This window comes from Xyrauchen texanus, chromosome 46 (assembly GCF_025860055.1).
Source record: "Xyrauchen texanus isolate HMW12.3.18 chromosome 46, RBS_HiC_50CHRs, whole genome shotgun sequence".
In the NCBI taxonomy this organism is placed as follows: domain Eukaryota; kingdom Metazoa; phylum Chordata; class Actinopteri; order Cypriniformes; family Catostomidae; genus Xyrauchen; species Xyrauchen texanus.
In genome coordinates this window covers 16,306,063-16,327,867 of record NC_068321.1, presented here as the reverse complement: position 1 = coordinate 16,327,867, position 21,805 = coordinate 16,306,063, and the positions used below count along the sequence as shown (strand labels likewise).

Below are 21,805 nucleotides of genomic sequence, written 5' to 3'. Positions count from 1 at the left end.
AGATGTGGAAGATTAAGAGTAGATAAAAATGTATTGGAGGTAGGTTCGCATTAATGGCACTTTCCACTGCACGTTACGCTTCGACTCTCCTCAACTCTACTCGCTTTACTTTTCTGTGCTTGTATTTCCATTGCAGTTTAGTGCCACCTCAACGTGGGTGGGATTATAGGCTGATCGTCATAGATGCGCCGCCTCTACTGCCGTAACATCATCTTAAACATGACACAAACTGACCAAAACAATAACACAACCGCTATCTGTTAGCTACTAGCTCATTGTGCTGCATAAAGTAGTTGTTGCATGGTGATTTTACACAAGTGTAACAGTTAAATTGGCCTGGTTGTTTTAGAATCAAGCTTCCAGTAGCTGGTCAACTAAATAAAGTGAAGCTTTCAAGCAGAGTATAGAGTTAACATAACAAAACATACCATCCTCCATTGTGGATCAACCCCAGTCCAGGGCACTCTCCCTCCCATTGCTCACGTCAATTTGGTCGAACCACTTCCACTTTTCCTTGATGGTTCCGTAGTCACTTAAGTAATTTTTTTTCCTTTTCCCTACACTGTTTGTAGGTCCAGTGGTAGCTGTGTGTGGCCAACAGCTGATACACATCCTGAGAGACTTTCGTTTAGCTCGTCGCTAACGAGTGGACCGTCTGCACCTTGTTTATTGACCAATTTATTTTCACAATTCGAAATTCGCGTGAACAAATGATACCGCTATCACGGTTTATAACTTTAAAACTAGCAGGTTGATGTCGTGTGTTGGAAATCTAGTGATGCTGGTAGTGATGATTCTCCCTGATCAGTCAGTGATCTGCAGGATTTTGATGTCACATTTAGTATCGGCTCGGCCATGCAGTGGAAAATCCCCATTAGAGTTGTAGCTGTATAGATCACAATAGAAGGAACGAAAAGTGTTGTTTATACTCTTCTGGTCAGTCAGAACCTCACCGGCTTGAGATTTCACTGCTGTAATATTAGCCATTTTTTTTGCTAATATGAAGTTTTAAAGCCAATAAATGGCTAGGTCTGCTACCATGAAAATAATAGATTTGTCTGAATCTTTGTATTAGAAATTCAGCTCTGCATCTATATAATTAAGTTCTTCCCTTACAGTTTCAATTTTGGCTGCAGTACTGTCAGAAAAAGAATGTTGGTTTGCCTGTAGTGACCGAAGTTTGGATTCTAGGTCAGAGGTTTTCTTACGGTTCATTTTCTGGCGAAAAGCATGTGAAATCGAAAAATTCCTTAGCCTTTTGTCGCCTCCCACGGTATTCTTGGATCATCTACCGAGCCTTTATGTATGTGATAAATTCACATAGTTTAGTTCTGAATTGATCACAAAACCACATCTTTTAATAAATGTATATTAAAACGCCACCTAGGGGCTCGAGGAGGTCATTGGGTAATTGACAATTAAAAAAATAATAATAATATTACTATGGTCTGAAAGACATGGGGGAGAAATGTCGACTTTGAGTATCATTTAGGTCAAGGTAGAGGAAGCGAAAAAGTAAATCCGTGAATATGATTTGTGCCTTTTTTGGAAAGGGTTAAATTACCGCCATGTATCTACTAATGAAAAGGAGACATTTGTTGCTCAGTAGAAACAGTCTGGGAATAAGAATAATTGCCACCAGACCCATCAAGGTCATGATACATTACAGCATTCATATCTGTTCCCATTACTATCTCAAAGTCCATTAGATCACTGAGATAGGTACTTGACTACGTTGTGCTTAAACTGAGAGAAAAGCTATCTTCCTATTCTCAACCACAGTTTTTGAGTTATCCTGCCAGCATTATCACCATTTTTGTCTAGTATGGAGATATTTAAATTTCTTCTAACAATTATTAATACTCCTTTTAGTTTTATTGTCGGCAGCGGCAAAAGAGACCACCTCGTAAAATGTATTATTGCATCTATGAACATCTTTCCTGGATTAAAGCAATGTCAAACTTTCTTTGTCGCAATAATGAAAAACATGAAAAAACTGCCAGTAGACGACCATCACATGTAGTTCTAGATTATCAAGTCAGTAGTCACTCAGTAACAATCTCTTTTGCCATGTCCGTCCTTGAAGAATGAGGTCGGGAGATCAAGCATAGGAATTGACACGCTTCCTCCGGAGAGTAGTCTCACCATGTTTCCTGACAATCTTCAACGTATCTGGATACAGAAGAAAGTTCTGCAGACCTGCCTCTTTCAATTCTTTACTTATTATAGTGAAGAAGCGCCGCTTCTTTGCCATCGAGGGAGAGAAGTTGTGGAAAAAGCTCAGCATTGCACCACCGTTTGTTTTTACAGAACCGTGGCATCTTGCTTCATTTAGAATCAGATTCCTGTCATTGTAACGTAGCCATTTGAAAAGAAACACTCGTGGTTTGGAGTGATCGGTTGAAGCTCTGGTGTAAACTCAATGCGCACGATCGACTTCGATATCTTTGCCCACTAGTGATGGAATCCAGATTGGTAGTAACAGTTTCAGAAAGCCAATTGGGTCATCTTTCTCAGCCTCTTCAGGTAACCGTAGCAGCCTGCTATGTCTTGTAGATCTGTCACTTGTTGCTCGGAAGGCATCCAGAATGCCTAATGTGTTCATTGACCACTCCTTTCAGTTCTCTCTGTTCCCCGGTTATAAAGTCAACTTTAGAGCACATATTCTGGATTGTGGCCATGTGAGAGGTGAATTCGGTCCACATTGCCACAAATTCAGTTTTCAAAATGTCCTCAAATCGCTTTATAGTGATCGCCATGTTGTCCTCCATGTCCGCTCGGCCTGCCATGGCTGCTGATTTAGTTTTCTTCTTTATTGGAGAAGATGATGGTGAAAGATAAGCATGTTTCTGACCGTGTGACATTACAAACCAACTGCAAATAAAAAAAACTACCCCAGATGTCAAAAAGCAGTAAAGGGGCTACATGTGCAGAGCTTGGCTAATGTGCATCTAGGCCCATGAAAGTGTCACTTGATCTCTCAAACTCAAACCATTTTCTGATGTCCCCCAAAATATATATATATATTTAAGTAATTCATATTATAAACGTGCAAGAAGTCGACTAATGGCTTAATCTAATGACTACTAGTCGACTAGCAAAATCTTTGGTTGGGGGCAGCCTTAGTAGGCACGCTCCCAGAATTGGTCAGAATTCCTTTTAAATTCACAAAATGTATTTTACAGTTAAGGTAATGAGACTTTCGTACCAGTCACACAGAGACCTTTTCAATTATATAAAACATGAATGGCCAGACATGTATTTAAACATTTGTTTACCTACAAGATTAAGTGTGTTTTTAAGGTGATTTTGAGCTGAGGACGACAGGAGGGGGTGTGGGTATGAGAGAGAACAGCAATGAAGGCAACAATGAAGCAATTCTTGCTCAGTTGGGTGCGAGATGGTATCTTTGCGAGAGTTTTAATGCTGATTTTCTCAGAGATCATACATTTGATCTTTACCTCCCTGGGGAGTTTTTTTCCTTAGAATGCAAACACCTTGGCACCTGCCTTTTATAGTACAATTGAGTAACCAATTGAATCATGCTTATGTGTTCTCCAGCTGTCTTTCATTCAGCACTCCCTGATGAATCCCGAAGTGTTCTGCTTTGCTGACTTCCCCTGTCACACTGTTGCGATTGACATCCTGAAGGCCCCACCTGAGGATGACAACAGAGAGATAGCCACATGGTTAGTCTGAGTCTGTTAGAGAAGACGATAAATATCTTTAAGTGATAGTCCACCAAAGAAAAATCATTATGTACTCTCAATCATGTGCTCCAAATCTCTAACTATTTCTTCTATAAACACAAGATGAAGTCTTCACAGTGTTAGTTTGCCAGATAGATTGACTCTGGTATGTCAAGCTTGAATAAAGAAATCCCAAGTCTTAAGCCATCGATCACTTTGAGTGATAAAATGTTCATTAAGCACTGAAATCAAATGTGGTGGCCAAGTCGAATGACAAATCTTTTTAAATGTTTAAATATTGTCCCTCTTTGGCCAACAGGAAGAGCCTGGACCTAGTGGAGAGCCTCTTGCGCCTCTCTGAAGTTGGGCATTATGAACAGGTGAAGCAGCTCTTCAGCTTCCCCATCAAGCACTGCCCGGACATGCTGATGTTGGCCCTGCTGCAGATCAGCACCTCCTGGCACACCCTGCGCCATGAACTCATCTCCACACTCATGCCTATCTTCCTGGGCAACCACCCCAACTCTGCTATCATCTTGCACTATGCCTGGCATGGACAGGTGGGTGTGAAATCAAAACCTTGATTATTTGCATTAATATTCTTATTGGGAGCAATTCATTAGTTTTGTTTTTTTTAAAAGGGAGGCTTTCTTGGAATTGTTGGTTTGAATCCCAATTCTGACATCAATTGTTAAGATGTACCAGAAGGTGAAGGTATATAAGTATCTGAGTAAACAATAAATGGAATCCACAGAGTGATTTATTTGTGCTGAAGTGAAGTCCAAAAAACCTTGCAAAATATTTAGTGTTTACAAAATAAAATAAAAATTAAGACATTGTTCACAATGTTGTCTGTGTATTCTGTAGGTTTGGGTTTGATGCTGTTTTCACTTATAGATAATCGGAAAACTTTCCAGATGATTATCGATATGTATCAGGATTTTTCTAAATATCAATAAGGCTGCTAGTTGCACAATAGACTTTTCAAACACATTTCTCAAAACAACTTTGGTAATGTGGGAGGGTAAATTAAAGTGGGTTTTGGGTTGAATGAAAGACCTGTTCAGTGCTACATACCGTTTCTAATAGTTCAGTTTGCACAGCAACACCAGTTTCATACAATAACCTGCAAACTCATCAACGTCACTTGAAGTACAAAAAACCTTATTAACTTTGGACTGCCATCTATCTGCTTGTTACGTGTGATATTTGTGCCTCGTCCAGTAAATGTTATGTTGCCCCCTTGTGGTCTCCCAAAGCGATTTGTAGACTACGATGAATGGAATGCAACTGGCAGTGAACTGAAGGCACAAAAATTAGGCTTCTAATTTAAATGTTGGCTAATGTTAATATATCGATGCCTCAAATGTATCAAGAAAATAACACGTCGATCGATAGATATATCAATATTTTATGAACTCCCTAGTATTCAGGTGTATGCGCATTCTCAGTCCAGTCTTTAGGAACAGTGTTGTCTGATGTTGTATTTTGAATTATTTTCTTTTAGCATCAATAAAATAGATGTACTGTTCCATTCTGACTTTGTGACTGTATGTCTCTTATTTTCCCAGGGCCAATCCCCCTCCATTCGTCAGCTGATCATGCACTCTATGGCCGAGTGGTATATGAGAGGAGAGCAATACGACCAAGCCAAGCTATCTCGCATCCTGGATGTTGCTCAGGACTTGAAGGTACCAATCTACTTAACTACTGCATTTGCTGTCCTAAGAAATTCAGAGATGCAAGATTATTTGCTGTCCTAAGAAATTCAGAGATGCAAGATTATAACACATCTTGTTGTTTTTTTTGTGCGTTTCAGTCTCTATCAATGCTGCTGAATGGTACTCCATTTGCCTTTGTAATTGACCTTGCTGCACTTGCCTCACGCCGTGAATACCTCAAACTTGACAAATGGCTCACTGACAAAATCCGAGAGCACGTGGTGAGCGGACATTCACATTTTGATTTTAACTTTAAGCAAATGTAAATGAAATCCTGACACACACTGTGCTCTTTCATAAGGAGCCGTTCATCCAGGCGTGCGTCACGTTCCTGAAGAGGCGCTGTCCCTCCATCTTGGGTGGTTTGGCCCCAGAGAAAGACCAGCCAAAGAGTGCTCAACTTCCTCCTGAAACACTGGCTACCATGCTTGCATGTCTGCAGTCTTGTGCTGGGTAAGTATAGAAACTTGCATTGACAAAGCTAGGTGCACATCCGGATTAATATTATTTTAAAATGGGATTTCTAATCTGGCATTGTTTTCCTTTTATGTCAAGTTAAAAACTACTGCACTGGGTTTGTTTGGACTCTTTTAACAGGAGTGTATCTCAAGAGCTGTCTGAGACAATCTTGACCATGGTGGCCAACTGTAGCAATGTGATGAACAAGGCTCGGCAGCCACCACCAGGTGTCCTGCCAAAGGGACGGGCGCCCAGCACCAGCAGCTTAGATGCTATCTCACCCGTGCAGGTAACTGTGATCTTACTGGGTTTAGACTTCATTTACATTTTCATTGAGAGAGCACACCAGTTGCAGCTTAAATGTGATTTTACCACTAGTAACTGGAAATCCTGTTGTATTCCAGATGGACCCCCTCTCTGCAATGGGCTCTTTGAGTCTAGGCGTCTCATCCACCCCTCACACCCCGAGCATGCAAGGCTTCCCCAGCCTGCAAGGCTCTGCCTTCAGTAACCCCCAGTCCCCAGCTAAAGCCTTTTCAAACCTGCCCACCCCAAATCCAAGCACAGCTTTCCCAGGAATCAACCCCCTGTCTTCTCAGCTGCAAGGTACCAGCAGGCTTCTGTAGTTTTCAGCTTCTGGTGGTGTGAAAGTTTATACCATTCATCTGGGAAAGATTGTGCTGTACTGTTCATACTGCAGTAGATACATTTTAATGGCTATCAGTAGGCAGGAAAACCATAGTATAAAGTAAGTTATAATGAAATGATTACTCCGATTTATACTGCCCAAGTCTGTTACAGACACACATTCAGGCCTTTCTGTTTTTAATTTCTTACATTTAAATTTCCCTTTGGTTCTGTCTTGTAAACAGCATAACTGTCCAAAAGTATTACTGTCATATTAAGTGTAATTTCATATGCATGTGCTAGACTTTAATGATATTATAATTCATCAAGGTCCTCTGAGCACAAGCTTGACTGGGATTGGCTCAGGTTTGGGCATGTCAGCCGTCAGCAGTGACCTCTTCAGCACCAGGAAGATGAGCACGCCAGGGCTGAACCCGTCCACCTTCCAGCAGAGTAAGATGAAGGCCTGTAAGTGGTGGTGTGGCTGAGAGTGCGCCAGGTGCCTCAAGCTGTATTTCCTCTTTAAACAGGCCCTCACAAATGTGTTTTTGAAACCTTTCGGCGTATTTCAGCGTCTCTTTAATCTCAGCGTACTTTTAATCTCTATGGCAAAAAAAGTAAAAAAAATAATTGGGTCTAAGAGGAAATACAGGTCAGTCTACATTACTGCATGATGTTCTTGCCAACCAGCTTGAATCCATGTGTAAACATAATCAGTCATCTTTCATCAGAAAAGGAAAACAAGCTGTTTGCCTGAAACTTCAGTTTTCTTTTTTTTTTGGTAACACATACACCGATCAGCCACAACATTAAAACCACCTGCCTAATATTGAGTACATCCCCCTCGTGCCGGCAAAAAGGCGCCAAACTGCATCTCAGAACAGCATTCTGAGTTGCTATTCTTCCCATCACAATTGTACAGAATGGTTTTCTGAGTTACTGTGGAGTTTGTCAGTTCAAACCAGTCTGGCCATTCTTTGTTTAACTCTTTCATCAAGGCATTTCCATCTGCAGAACTGCTCTTCACGGGATGTTTTTTGCACCATTCTGAGTAAAGAACTAGAGAATGTTGTGTGCGAAAATCCCAGGAGATCAGCAGTTACTGAAATAGTCAAACCAGCCCAACAATCAAGCCACGGTCCAAATCTCTTAGATTGAATTTTTCCCCATTCTGATGGTTTATGTGAACACTAACTTAATCTCCTGACCCGTATCTGCATGATTTTATGCTCTGCACTGCTGCCACATGTATTGCTGATTAGATAATTGCATGGATTATTGTTGCTGCCAGACGGGCTGGTTTGAGTATTTCTGTAACTGAGGATCTTCTGGGATTTTCACACACCGACAGCCTAGTAAAGTGCTATTTAAAAATAATAATTTCTTACATTTTATGTAGCACTTTTCTAGGCACTTAAAGCACTTTACATAAAGGGGGAATCTCTTCTACCACCACCAGTGTGCAGCATCCACCTGGATGATGCAACGGCAGCCATAGTGTGCCAGTACGCTCACCACACATCAGCTATTGATGGAGAGGAGAGTAGAGTGATGCAGCCAATTCAGGGATGGGGATTATTAGGAGGCAATGATAGAGAAGGGCCAATGGGGGGAATTTGGCCAGGACACCGGGGTACACAACTACTCTTTACTAGAAGTGCCCTTGGATTTTTAATGACCAGAGAGTTTCAGGACCTCGGGTTATCTCATATGCCTTTTTACTGTATAGTAATCCCTCACTATACTGGGGCATAAGGACTTGCACAGATCACAGGGTGGTGTGTGTGTGTGTGTGTGTGAGTGTGTGTGTTTGTTTTTGCTCGCTAACAGCACTTGCCCCTACAGTCTGTTAAGGCTAAATGGGGGATCTTTGTCTTTGTTTTTGTTTGTTTTTGCATGTTGTTTACAGTTTAAAAATATGATCAAAGTATCTCCAATAAATTATTGATTGAGTTATTTTAGTGACTTTATATAGTCAGAGGTGTTATGACAGGTTTTTTTCCTGTTCTCTGTTCTAGCTGACCTCTCTCAGGTGTGGCCTGAGGCAAACCAGCACTTTAGTAAGGAGATTGACGATGAGGCGAACAGCTACTTCCAGCGCATCTACAACCATCCGCCACACCCAACCATGTCTGTGGATGAGGTGAGAACCTGACAGGATCAGCAGAAGGTCCTGAACAAGTAGATTGCATTTGCAAATTGATTTGGCTCTATTTATATTTTTCCGTAAGTTGTTTTTTTTTTTTTTTTTTTTTTAAAGGCCCAGATACACTTCATATTAAACCGAAGAACGAACTATTACTTTAAATCATCGAGTGGTTATAAAGCATCTTTTATTGATATAGTATGATCGTTATTGATCTAGAATGAGGCATAAAGTTAATACATTTTAATGTTACATTAGTTTAGGTTTTACATGTTGCATCCTCATAATTAAATGCTCCTTAAAGAGGCCCTATTATGCTTTTGGGGATTTTACGTTTCTTTTAGTGTGTAAAATAGCAGTTTGTGGATTTAAAAGGGCTGAAAAGTTAAAAAGCACAATGTCCACGCTAAAGAGAGTTAATCTCTCTTACAGAAAACACTGCTCCTGAACTGCTTGAAACACCTGGTTTGTAGTCCAGCTATTACTTTTGTGACATAGCTACGTCACTATGTATACATTTGCATAATGCCCGGCTCAGGAATGCAGTTACAACAGAGTGTTTCAGACAGAGGGTGAAAAGAGGTGCTGCAGCTTTGTACAGTATGCGAAAAAGAATTAGTTTTTTTTAACATTAAAACATGTAAACCTAATCTAGTAGACCCCAAAATAAAATGATGAACTTGTAAATGAGCATAATATGGGCTCTTTAAAACCTCAACTATAAAGTGCTCTGACACTAGAGCTTTTGGTGTGGACCATGTCAGAGTTTGGTTGGTGTGAAAGCGGTTTTCCAAACTCGTGTGCAAAGTGGTCGAACAGCACCCAAGTCTACTTGAAAAGGTGGTCTGGCCTAAAAGGCCCTGATATTCTTCCGGAGTTGTTATCCGTTCATGTGTAAATAGTTTGAAAATGTTTTGCTTATTTGCTAACATTTAGACTACCTGTCACACTGCTGTGGGAAGGCTTTTAGAAGTACATTTATGTATGTGGATGCTTAAGACTACATGTAAAACCTTTACTAATGTGACATTAAGATGTATTATCAATGACTTTATGCCTCATTCTATGAGTAGAATTCACATGAGGTCAGTAAAAGTAGTTTTAAACACTCGATGATTATTTAAAGTAATATATGCAGTAGAACATTTTTAATTTGTCTTGTTTACATTCTGAGTTTAAGAGGCTTATCCGCTATATGCGGCCTTAATATGCGCTGATTACACACTGGCTGCAACCGAAACCAGGAAAATGCTGCCTCCGGAGGCTGTATACGGAGGTCGGAAGGGACCAAGGCAGGTCTGAATCCAATGTTCATGTTACATCCTGTCTACTGGGATAGCTTCATCTGATCGATTTTTGAAGCTCAATCCTGTGTGAGCAAATCCACAGCTGTTGAGCTGAAGTAAAAAATGGCAGCTGAAGAGGAAGTTGATAGCCATTTGGATATAAATGTATGTTTTTATTAACGATTTCCAACTTCCATTTGTAGCGAGAAAGAACCACAATGAAGCAGACGCGTTACCTTTAGTGGGCACCAGATGGTGTTAATCAGTTGCTGGTATCCTAGCAACAATGTGATGTTATGCTGCCTCAGTAGCCTGTCTGAAACCAGGTTCTGGAGGTAACTTCGTATGCAAACGGTGTCTGTTGAATCATTGAAAACACCTTTTTGACCAGATTTTGTTTGAAATGATGCCACACCTGTTCGTTCTTCAAATTCATATGACGTACGGGGCCTTAATGGTGCAAGTGTATAAAATACATTGTGAATAGAGACCAGTTTGGTGGCAGGAGGAGGGTGCATAATCAAACTCTGCTTCAGACCAAGCAATCAAACAAAGTAATGGAAGCCTCTTTTCTGAACTCATGGTGGTTCTTTTCCCGCAGGTGCTGGAAATGCTACAGAGGTTCAAGGACTCGAACATTAAGCGGGAACGGGAGGTTTTTAACTGCATGCTGAGGAATCTGTTTGAGGAGTACCGATTCTTCCCCCAATATCCCGACAAAGAGCTGCACATCACCGCCTGCCTCTTTGGAGGAATCATCGAGAAGGGCCTAGTCACGTACATGGCACTGGGCTTGGCCTTACGATATGTTCTGGAAGCCTTACGCAAACCTTTCGGATCAAAGATGTATTATTTTGGGATCGCTGCACTTGATAGATTTAAAAATAGGTACAGTCAATAGTTTTTGACTTCACTGTGTATTGAAAATGAAACAAAAATTCAAATGAAAATCAGATCAGTGTAACTTGTTACCTGCAATTTCCATTCAAAATAAAGATTTTGTTTGGAACATGACTTGAATAAGCTGAATTGGTTATTTATTGGTCTGTTCCTCAGATTGAAGGACTATCCCCAGTACTGTCAGCACTTGGCGTCTATAGCCCATTTCCTTCAGTTCCCACACCATTTACAAGAGGTAAGCTGGTATTCAATTTTCTTTTGCGTGTTTTGGCCATTGCTACATCCTCATTCATTTCTCACTTTGTGCTAGTTGCTTAACCTTCAAGCTTAAATTAGTCTTCTGTTATGTGTTGCCCATTTCTTGTGCAGTATATTGAGTATGGCCAGCAGTCAAGAGACCCTCCTGTGAAGATGCAAGGCTCAATCACCACCCCAGGCAGCCTGGCTCTAGCCCAAGCTCAGGCCCAGTCTCAAACCCCCAAAGCTCCCCAGCCTGTCCAAGCCAGCACCCTGGTGACCACAGCCACCACGACCACCACCGCTGCCAAAACTACCACCATCACTAAACCCACAGCTGTTGGACTGAAGAAAGATGTGCCAGTGAGTTAATTGTGTTTTAATACAGTGTTTTGAGTCTGTGCTTATGAGAGCTGCCGGTATTTCTTACCACCAAGAAATCTTGAAGGTTGTTTTCTAAAACTTTGCTATTGGTTGAAGTTGATGGACTGGTCTCATTGGTATCTGATATTTTTGTTTTCTTCCTAGCCTTCAATCAACACCACAAACATTGACACTCTGTTAGTAGCCACAGACCAGACTGAAAGGATTGTAGAGCCCCCAGAGAATGTTCAGGAGAAGATTGCTTTCATCTTTAACAACTTGTCCCAGTCAAACATGACACAGAAGGTGCCTGATTTTACATTTTAAGACTATTTGTGGCCCACGTGTATTTTGTTAATGTTCTTAACCCCTAAACCATCTCTTGGTCTGTGTTGAAAGGTTGAGGAGCTGAAAGAGACTGTGAAGGAAGAGTTCATGCCCTGGGTCTCTCAGTACCTGGTCATGAAGCGTGTCAGCATTGAGCCCAACTTTCACAGCCTGTATTCCAACTTCCTGGACACATTGAAAAACCCAGAGTTTGTCAAGATGGTTCTCAATGAGACTTACAGAAACATCAAGGTAAGATTTTAGAAACATGAAGTTGTTTATTTTATTTTTAAAAGCAGTGATTCATGAGGGTATACCTTTTTATACTGATTGAAACTTACTCTCCTTTTTTATTGCTCAGGTCCTCCTTACCTCTGATAAGGCAGCTGCTAACTTCTCTGATCGATCCCTGCTGAAGAATTTGGGTCACTGGCTTGGAATGATCACCCTAGCTAAAAACAAGCCCATCCTGTACACCGTGAGTTCTTTCTTTTGTAATCAATTAGGGTAGATGCAAGTAGTATGACATAAATCAGACATTGCATGAATAGACATAAGATATAAAACGTTTTTTTTATACCTGCAGTATGAAACTAATGCTCTGCTTTCACATAGGACTTGGAGCTTAAGTCTCTTCTGCTGGAGGCCTTTATGAAGGGCCAGCAGGAGTTGCTGTATGTTGTTCCCTTTGTGGCTAAAGTCTTGGAATCAAGTCTACGGAGTGTGGTAAGGATTACTATCATACAGTTTTCCCTCCAAATCTTGCTGTCAGTTTCACTTAGCTAAGATGTTTGAGCATTGTTCAGTTTTGCAACCTCTTTAAAAGTTTCCATCCTGTTTCGTAGATCTTCAGACCACAGAACCCTTGGACCATGGGCATCATGAATGTTCTGGCTGAACTCCACCAGGAACATGACTTGAAGGCAATTAAAATATTCAAAAGTTATTCCCTCACTGATTTAAATAATAATCTTCCTTTTTGAATAGTTTTCACTTACTCCAACAGTTCTCTTGTTGCAGCTCAACCTGAAGTTTGAAATTGAAGTGCTCTGTAAGAACCTGTCTCTGGACATCAGTGATCTGAAGCCAGGAATCCTGCTGAGAGACAAAGAGAAGCTGAAGAACCTGGAGGAGCAGCTCTCTGCACCAAAGAAAGAGACCAAGCCTCCTGAAGAGATGCTGCCTATAGTCACTACAGGTAGAACACTCAAACCCAGCTTTGTCCTCAGGCATGTTTGTCCATTTTATGATTTTGTTCCTTAATTAAACTTTTCTGTTTTCTGTATCCTTTAAAAACCAACAGTAGACACAACGGTCCCATTTTCATCTGCTCCACCAACTTCAGCCACCACCACTACCTGTACAGCCACCGGGCCGCCTACGCCACAATTCAGCTACCATGACATTAACGTCTACGCCCTGGCTGGTCTGGCTCCACACATCATTATCAATGTCAGCGTGAGTCTCGCATTCAAGCGTCATTCAAGTCAATGAGCACCATTGCAGTAGTTCAACTTCATACTTTTATTACATTCCCAAATTCTCTGGATATCATGAGAATCAGGCAGGGATCCCCATTATATTCCTCCTGTCAGAGTATTCTGTCTCTGAATCACATTTTGTTGGATTGGGTGGTTTTAATTCCTTCTAAAAAAATATATATATATATTTTCAAATGTCTCAGCCAAATAAAACAAGTCAGACCAGATTCATTTTGAGTAAATATAAAAAAAAAAATTTTTTTGAATAGTATTCACTAAACCTTTTATTACATTTTAACTTGGTTTTTACCATGATAATGGCCATGGAAGCTGGCATTAGCCACGTTTCCACTATCTGGCAAATTGAGGGTGTGGTAGTGCATGCCAGGGCCATTTGTGTTCCCACTGTCACCTTCCAGGGCTTCATTGTGCCTACTCAGGGCAAATGGCCAAATGCCCTGGCCCTGTCTATTACCTTTGGGCAAAAGAAAGCCAACAGGAAATTGAGGCAGTGCCAAAGGCAGAGTTTCATTCAGTCCGGTCAGAGGTTTCAGCACAAAGATACTAATTTCCCAATTTTTCATATTTAGCTACCAGCTTACCTCATCAGATGAATGGAGAATCATCAGAACTGGTCAGTAGATGAAATCAGTGCTTTTCTGAATCTTTGGGCTGAAATTGTGCAGAAATTGTGCACTATCAGATCAACGGCATCTGCCAAAATGAAGACGTGAATAAGTATACGGTCAACGAACTTGCCAAGTTGTGTATCCAGCAGTACAGGTTTGGGATTCATTTAAAAAATGTAAATCAATAAAAAATTGCTGGCACAGTACAAATGTGTGTTTATTTTGAGGGCTAGCTAACCTCCTGTGTGTGATAAGCTTCCCAGTTCCTTTTGAAATGGGTGGGTTATGTAGCGTTGGCAACAGGGCAGGTATAAGGGCAACACTGCTGGGCTATATGCCCGATGGTGGGAATGCAGATCAATTTTGGTCTCAGAGTCCGAGACTATTGGCCCCGGCTGACCAGTTGATGGCCCTGGCTCACACAGGCCCGATAGTTGAAAAGCAGCTATTGAAGCACAGAGAAACATACTCCAGATCAGTATCACAGGTGAATTGATGTACTGACAAAAATATAAACGACAATGTGTCTTTGCTTGCCCTAGCTGAATGGCTTCCATGGTGAAGGGAACATTTAAATCAAAATAATTTGTTTAAAAATTCTTTTAATGAAAATTAACAAAATCTTAAAAGCCATTTAAGTGTCAGAAATTTCTGTGATTGTTCTGTAAACTTGTTTGCAAGCTATAGCGATATCCTATTTGTGAGTTAATTATTCTCATAGGTCAGTTCTTTACAATGAATTTATCAGATCTGTTCACAAATCGGTTGCAAATCATTCTGGATTAAATTGATCTGTAAAAATGCTTATGCAGTAATGGCAATCAACTGGAAAGGTCATGTAGAAGTCATTCAAATTCATTGTCAAAAAGTGTGTGAACATTTCTTACGTGTTTCTCTTTCTGTTTGTATAGATCCCCTTGCTGCAGGCCCACCCTCAGCTGAAGCAGTGTGTGAGACCTGCAATCGAGCGTGCTGTACAGGAGCTGGTGCACCCTGTGGTAGACCGTTCCATCAAGATTGCCATGACCACCTGCGAGCAAATCGTCAGAAAGGACTTCGCTCTAGACTCTGAAGAGTCTCACATGCGCGTGGCTGCCCATCACATGATGCGGAACCTGACCGCTGGCATGGCCATGATCACCTGCAGAGAGCCGCTGCTTATGAGCATCGCCACCAACCTGAAGAACAGTTTTGCTGCAGCTCTTAGGGTAGGGAAGCACCTTTTTTGTCTTTGTTGGAGCCAAATGTAATGACTGTTCAAACCACTAGATGGCAGTGTGCACCAGTGGTGTGGGTGTGGTCACCTGTTAATTTAAAATGGTATTTAAACTTCCCGTGGGTTGTATCGGGTGGGACAGGTGGCGGGAACATATGGTTCTTAACATAGAGCAACATGCTTCAAACGATATATTTCATTAAATGGACAACGAAGCGTTTCAAATGGATATCGTTGTGTGGACATTGTTTTTTCCAAACTATGAGTAATGAACATCTTGCACTTGCTTATAGGAAAAACTCACTACAGTCTTTTATGTACACACATTTAGAAACAACAAACAAATAATAATCCGTAGCAATTTTCGTAACTTTGGCCACAAGCACGCACAAGATTTAAAAAAAAAAAAATCTTGTCACTAAATTAATTAAGTTTTTTGGTTGCCAGACATCTAACCCTGTGAATTTAATTTATACGACTTTTAATACAGTACTACTTTCATGCAGTAACATTGCACCTCTGTTATACTCTTGTGATCCTGACTGAACTTGTCCATTTCAGGCTCCCACACCCCAGCAGAGAGAGATGATGGAAGAGGCAGCTGCTCGCCTCGCACAGGACAACTGTGAGCTAGCGTGTTGCTTCATTCAGAAGACAGCAGTGGAAAAAGCTGGACCTGAGATGGACAAGAGACTGGCAACTGTGAGTCCATTCACACCACCCCACAACTTTATTGCTGTTTTAACAACAAACACCATAAAATTGGCAGTTACTGCACCAGAACAACTCTAATTGGAGAAGGATTGCATATCTTGTAGGAATTCGAGCTGAGGAAGCACGCTCGCCAGGAAGGCCGCCGCTACTGTGACCCCATGGTGCTCACCTATCAGGCTGAGCGCATGCCAGAGCAGATCAGACTAAAGGTGAGAGCTCTTCACAACTTTCTGAATGGTCATATTTGTAGACAATATTGTGTTTTCTATAAATATGTCTGGTGCTGAGATGACTTCTGCTTTTCAGGTGGGTGGAGTGGATCCTAAACAGCTGGCTGTTTATGAAGAGTTTGCCCGAAACGTTCCAGGCTTCCTACCCAGTAATGACCTGTCTCAGCCCACTGGATTCCTTGCTCAGCCAATGAAGGTACATCCCTCATCGACCTTGTGTAGTCTAAGAAACTGGTGCTGAAATATCAGTGTTTTGCTTTTGTGTTGTGTATGAAACTCAGTTGAGTTGTTTTTCTCTTACAGCAACAGGCATGGCCCACTGATGACGTGGCTCACATCTACGACAAGTGCATTTCAGATCTGGAGCAACACTTACATGCCATTCCACCTGCTCTGGCCATGAACCCACAGACCCAGGCCATACGCAGCCTGCTAGAGGCCATGGTCATGGCCAGGACCTCCCGTGATGGCATTGCTGCTCTGGGAATTCTGCAGAAGGTCAGTGAACATCTGACAAAATAGAGAAGAAAAGCACTGTGCTCAGTCTCTGATTATGTCTGACCTATCTCTCTTACTGTCAGGCTGTGGAAGGTCTGCTGGATGCCACCAGTGGTGCTGATCCTGATCTGTTGCTAAGCTACAGAGAGTGCCATCTGCTGGTGCTGAAAGCCCTACAGGATGGTCGTGCCTATGGCCCACAATGGTGCAACAAACAAATCACCAGGTCAGTATCACAACTGACCCACACACACTTACAACACCTTTTCAAAATGTTTAAGCATTGACTGGTCTTGAAAGTAGTAACTTTTTCCTTCTATGGCCTGATAGATGCTTGATTGAGTGTAGAGATGAATACAAGTACAACGTTGAGGCTGTGGAGCTCCTGATCAGAAACCACCTGGTCAACATGCAGCAGTATGATTTACACCTGGCTCAAGTAAGGATAGTGTCTGTAAGACAGGGTTATTCAGTTCCACTCCCGGTAGGGGTTGCTGTCCTTTTAGAGTATAGCTCCAACCGTAATCGGTCACTCCTTAGCCAGCTTTTCATGGTCTTTAGGATTACAGGCATGCGTGTACAAGCAGGGCTGGAACTAGACTCTGCAGGACGATGCCCCTACTGGAACAGATTTGATTAGCTCTGCTGTAGGACTTTAGAGAGGTCTAAATGAAGTAGCAGTGAATGTGAATGGGTTCTCACTTTTGTGTATTTTCAGTCTATGGAGAACGGGCTTAACTACATGGCCGTGGCATTTGCAATGCAGCTGGTGAAACTTCTTTTGGTTGATGAACGCAGTGTGAGCCACATCACTGAAGCTGATCTCTTCCACACTATCGAGACTCTAATGAGGACCAGCGCCCACTCCCGAGCCAATGCACCTGAAGGGTAAGACAACATTACTACTACTTCTACTACTTTATAACTAATTGTGTTACTACTAACGACGACAGCTGCTAAATCTTGTAGCTTCTATCACAAATATTTCTATCATGACAAAATCAGCTGCTACTACTACTACAACTTAATTTATCAGTGATGCTGCTACTGTTATTACTGAAACTGCTATGACAGTAACAGCTTCTACTACCACTAATAATGCTGACATCAGCTATCGCAACTACTAGACTTACTATAACTACAACGACGATAATTGATGCTACTAATAGTACTACTAAAATTACTACCACTTGTACTGCTACGAAAGCAACTACTACAACTACTAGGACTAAAACTGTTATGACAATTGCTGCTGCTCTTTCTACTTTAACTGCTACAACGACAATGGCCACTACCTCTAATACTGCTATGACCGCAACTAGAAGTACTAAAACTACTATAACAAGTACTGCAGCTACTACTGTTACTGAAACTGCTACACCAACAATGGCTACTACCACTATTACTACTATAGAACAAACTAGAAATACTATTGCAACTACTACAAGTACTAAAACTACTGACAATTTCTTCTGCTACTACTTTTACTACCAAAACTGCTCTGACTAACTAGGAACTAAAACTACTACGACTAACCTGCTATTACTTTTAAAACGGCTACTAATACCACCACGACTGCTGCTACTCTTGCAATCCCTACTACTACCACTAATACTCCTATGATGACTATTTCTACTACAATTCTAGTAGTGCTAAAACTACTACCACAACAATACCAACTACTATTAAAACTACTATGACGACAACTACTACAACTGCTTTTATTTCTACTTCAACTATAGCTTCTACTAATAATACTTCTAATACTATTAATGCTACAATGACTGCTAAACTCATTAATGATAATTTGTAAGTACCTGGACATTGTGTGTAAATCTCTAGTTTGCCCCAACTGATGGATGTGGTCCGCTCCAACTATGAGGCCATGATTGATCGTCACCATGGTGGGCCAAACTTCATGATGCACTCTGGGATTTCTCAGGCATCTGAGTATGATGATCCACCAGGCCTCAGAGAAAAGGCAGAGTACCTGCTGAGAGAATGGGTCAACCTCTACCACTCAGCAGCCGCAGGCAGGGACAGCACCAAGGCCTTCTCTGCATTTGTTGGCCAGGTTTGCCAAGATTCTTATTCTGATCCTCACCAAAACAGTTTCTTACAGAGGCAGATACTTCTGACTTTATCTGCATGTTTTGAATTGGCCCACCTTACTTAATACTGTCTTTTTATAATGCTCTGTTTTTCTCTCACAGATGCACCAGCAGGGGATCCTGAAGACCGATGACTTGATCACTCGCTTCTTTCGACTGTGTACAGAGATGTGTGTGGAGATCAGTTACCGCGCTCAAGCCGAACAGCAGCACCCGACCACCAGCCCGGCCATCATCAGGGCCAAGTGCTATCATAACCTGGATGCCTTTGTTCGGCTCATCGCCCTACTGGTCAAACACTCTGGAGAGGCTACCAACACTGTCACCAAAATCAATTTGCTCAACAAGGTCAGGATGCTTACTGCGCTTTGTGTTGAGTTTGCTGAGATATTTAGAAAATAATAGTGCAAAAATAATAATTTAGTTTTTAGTATTTAAAAATTGTAATTTAGTTTTTCTGGAACTTGGAAATGTTGTTCTGGCTGTCTGTGGAAGTCCATTTAATGGTGTTCGCTTTCCTGGTGCAGGTTCTGGGTATCGTAGTGGGTGTGTTGATCCAGGATCATGATGTAAGGCAGACAGAGTTCCAGCAGTTGCCATACCACCGAATCTTCATCATGCTCTTACTGGAGCTCAATGCTCCAGAGCACGTGCTGGAAACCATCAACTTCCAGACCCTCACTGCCTTCTGGTAAGCTCACAGCTGTAGTATTTGTCCACCATAGCAAGAATACCAATGTCACAGTCTATAAACAGACATATTAAAGGACATTGGACTTTTTCTCAGCAACACCTTCCACATCCTTCGGCCGACTAAAGCTCCTGGATTCGTGTATGCTTGGCTGGAGCTCATCTCTCACCGAATCTTCATTGCCAGGATGCTTGCACACACCCCACAACAGAAGGTGTGTGCTGTTTAAGATACACGAATGGCCATCTTTCATATCCCATATTGATGCTATTCATCAAATTGAGGAATACATCATGTGCCTTCAATATCCATTTCCTCTCTTTCAGGGTTGGCCCATGTATGCTCAGCTGCTGATTGACTTGTTCAAGTATCTTGCACCCTTCCTAAGGAATGTTGAACTCAACAAACCTATGCAAATTCTATACAAGGTAATTAAGTGTAATGAAACCCCTCTAGTTCAGCACCAGTTGTACCTCGGACTTAAAAAATTATTAATAATAAAATAAAATAAAGCTCATGATAGGGGCATGAAAAGAAATAAAAAGGGGGGAGGGGACAGGAGGGGTTCAAGTAGGGCTTAACAATTTGGACAGAAATAATCAGCGATTTTTATAATTTGAACTGATTCTTAAGATGGATGGATGGCGATTTCTTTTAATCAAAATTAAACCAACTGACCTGAAATACTGTTCTAGAAAGGTATTTTCACTTGAGTCCCCTTTAAAAAGGACCTAAATAAATAAAAAGGTGAAACAGATGCACATTGTTGCATCTGTCTGCTGTGTAATAGGGCTAGGAATTTTTTATTCTGTTACAGATCGTGATTCTTGAGCCAAACGCCTTTTAAAATGATCTCCCTGATGGAAAAATAGATTTTTTTAAATTAATATAAAAATACATGTTTACCTTAATGCTTCAGTGATTTAATAGAGGAATCTATATATGTGCAGAGTTCCCCACCCCAAATATATGCAATTGTCATTTCCAACACAACTGTTGGTTCAATAGACATTTATTTCTGAGAAAAAGGACATGCATATATATATATCTCGAATTGGCTAGGAGATATCGTTGTAATATTGAATCATGTGGTCTGTGGCAATTCCCAGCCCTACTTTGTAATGTATAGTTCTTTTTAAATTTGTGAAAGGGTCTGCTAGTACAGAGTGCTAGTCAGATCCCGGCTGGATTATGTGTGCTTTGTATATGGCTCACCAAGAAAGTCCTACATTCAAGTTCTGGACACCTTACATCACCAAGGACTACGACTGGCTTTAGGAGCATTCAGAACCTCTCCTGTTCATAGTCTTTTCCCAGAAGCCAGAGAACCTTCACTCCAGAACAGATGTTTGAAGTTGGCACTACAATATGCCATGAAACTTAAGGCAAACCAAAGCAATCCAGCATACCAGACAGTTTTTCACCCCAAACGATCTTACTTGTATGAAGCCGGACCCAGATATATCAGACCTTTTGGAATGAGGGTTAAACCTTATCTAGAAAACCTGGATATCAATTTGGACAACTTAACCAAGCTCATGTTTGTCCTATACCACCGTGGGATCTAAAAAGTCCAAATATCATTTTGACAATGACCCAGCACAAAAAGACAGAGACACCCCGAGTACCACCAGCAATTTTTAGATATAAGATGTTCTTTTCCTCTTTATAAACCTGTTTTCACTGATGGATCACAGATAATAAAGTTTCATCAGCAGCAGTTATCAGAGATCAACACTATGGAATCCGTATTCCTGGACAATGCTCCATCTTTACTTCTGAAGCTCGTGCACTGCTTTTAGCGCTGGAACATTTTAAGAATCAACAAGGATGACATTTTTTAATCTACACAGACACAAAATCTTGCTTTAAAGCTTTGGAATCTGCAAAGATTGATCCCCCCACTATTTTGAGTATTTTAACTAAAGTAGACAACTTACAGAAATAAAACTTCAGTAACATTTTATGCTGGATTCCAGGTCATTTTGGACTGTCAGTCAATAAGCAGATATCGCAGCTAAAGAAGCCCTTTCTCTAGAAATCAGAGTGTAGTATTCCACCCACTGACCTAAAACCCTTACTAAACTCTTATAGCTCTAACAAGTGGCAGATGAAATGAGACTAATGTGAAAACGATAAGCTTTATGAAATAAATCCCAGTATAACTAATGTTTACTCTAACTTTGATAATAGGCATGCTCAAATTGTATATACTATGTCTGGAATAGTAGGTCACTCTAGACTGACACATGGATTTTTTATTAAAAGGTGAAGAACTTCTGTTATGTCTTTCCTGTCAGGCTATACTGACTTTTGAAAACAGCGCAATCCAATAAATGTTCTTAATACTAATAGACAAAGGTTTTACTCAGAAACAAGCTTATCAGACATTTTAAAAAATCACCTATATATATATATCTTGGTTTCTGTCTAACAAAACAAATTCCTTATTTAATTTTTATGTTTTTGATACTTAATCT

The 21,805-nt window shown here is 41.0% G+C and overlaps 1 protein-coding gene across 3 annotated transcripts in view; it reads left to right on the top strand.

Moving 5' to 3' along the window:
* LOC127638244 (CCR4-NOT transcription complex subunit 1) overlaps nt 1–21,805 on the top strand; it is a 35,025-nt gene that overhangs the window by 8,911 nt on the left and 4,309 nt on the right. Inside the window, exons 12-43 of one of the 3 annotated variants that reach the window (XM_052119687.1) lie at nt 3,562–3,689; nt 4,009–4,249; nt 5,261–5,380; nt 5,509–5,631; nt 5,712–5,863; nt 6,008–6,158; nt 6,274–6,475; nt 6,827–6,949; nt 8,515–8,639; nt 10,530–10,816; nt 10,985–11,063; nt 11,198–11,428; nt 11,594–11,734; nt 11,828–12,007; nt 12,117–12,233; nt 12,371–12,481; nt 12,601–12,678; nt 12,776–12,953; nt 13,059–13,213; nt 14,777–15,073; nt 15,643–15,783; nt 15,900–16,004; nt 16,102–16,221; nt 16,329–16,523; nt 16,607–16,749; nt 16,854–16,962; nt 17,242–17,411; nt 18,366–18,597; nt 18,737–18,982; nt 19,162–19,325; nt 19,422–19,539; nt 19,652–19,753. In XM_052119687.1, the coding sequence (XP_051975647.1) occupies nt 3,562–3,689; nt 4,009–4,249; nt 5,261–5,380; nt 5,509–5,631; nt 5,712–5,863; nt 6,008–6,158; nt 6,274–6,475; nt 6,827–6,949; nt 8,515–8,639; nt 10,530–10,816; nt 10,985–11,063; nt 11,198–11,428; nt 11,594–11,734; nt 11,828–12,007; nt 12,117–12,233; nt 12,371–12,481; nt 12,601–12,678; nt 12,776–12,953; nt 13,059–13,213; nt 14,777–15,073; nt 15,643–15,783; nt 15,900–16,004; nt 16,102–16,221; nt 16,329–16,523; nt 16,607–16,749; nt 16,854–16,962; nt 17,242–17,411; nt 18,366–18,597; nt 18,737–18,982; nt 19,162–19,325; nt 19,422–19,539; nt 19,652–19,753 (5,064 nt within the window). Of the gene's footprint in view, nt 1–3,561; nt 3,690–4,008; nt 4,250–5,260; nt 5,381–5,508; nt 5,632–5,711; nt 5,864–6,007; nt 6,159–6,273; nt 6,476–6,826; nt 6,965–8,514; nt 8,640–10,529; nt 10,817–10,984; nt 11,064–11,197; nt 11,429–11,593; nt 11,735–11,827; nt 12,008–12,116; nt 12,234–12,370; nt 12,482–12,600; nt 12,679–12,775; nt 12,954–13,058; nt 13,214–14,776; nt 15,074–15,642; nt 15,784–15,899; nt 16,005–16,101; nt 16,222–16,328; nt 16,524–16,606; nt 16,750–16,853; nt 16,963–17,241; nt 17,412–18,365; nt 18,598–18,736; nt 18,983–19,161; nt 19,326–19,421; nt 19,540–19,651; nt 19,754–21,805 lie in introns of all 3 variants that reach the window. The other 2 variants (XM_052119686.1, XM_052119685.1) reach the window with 2 other exon arrangements.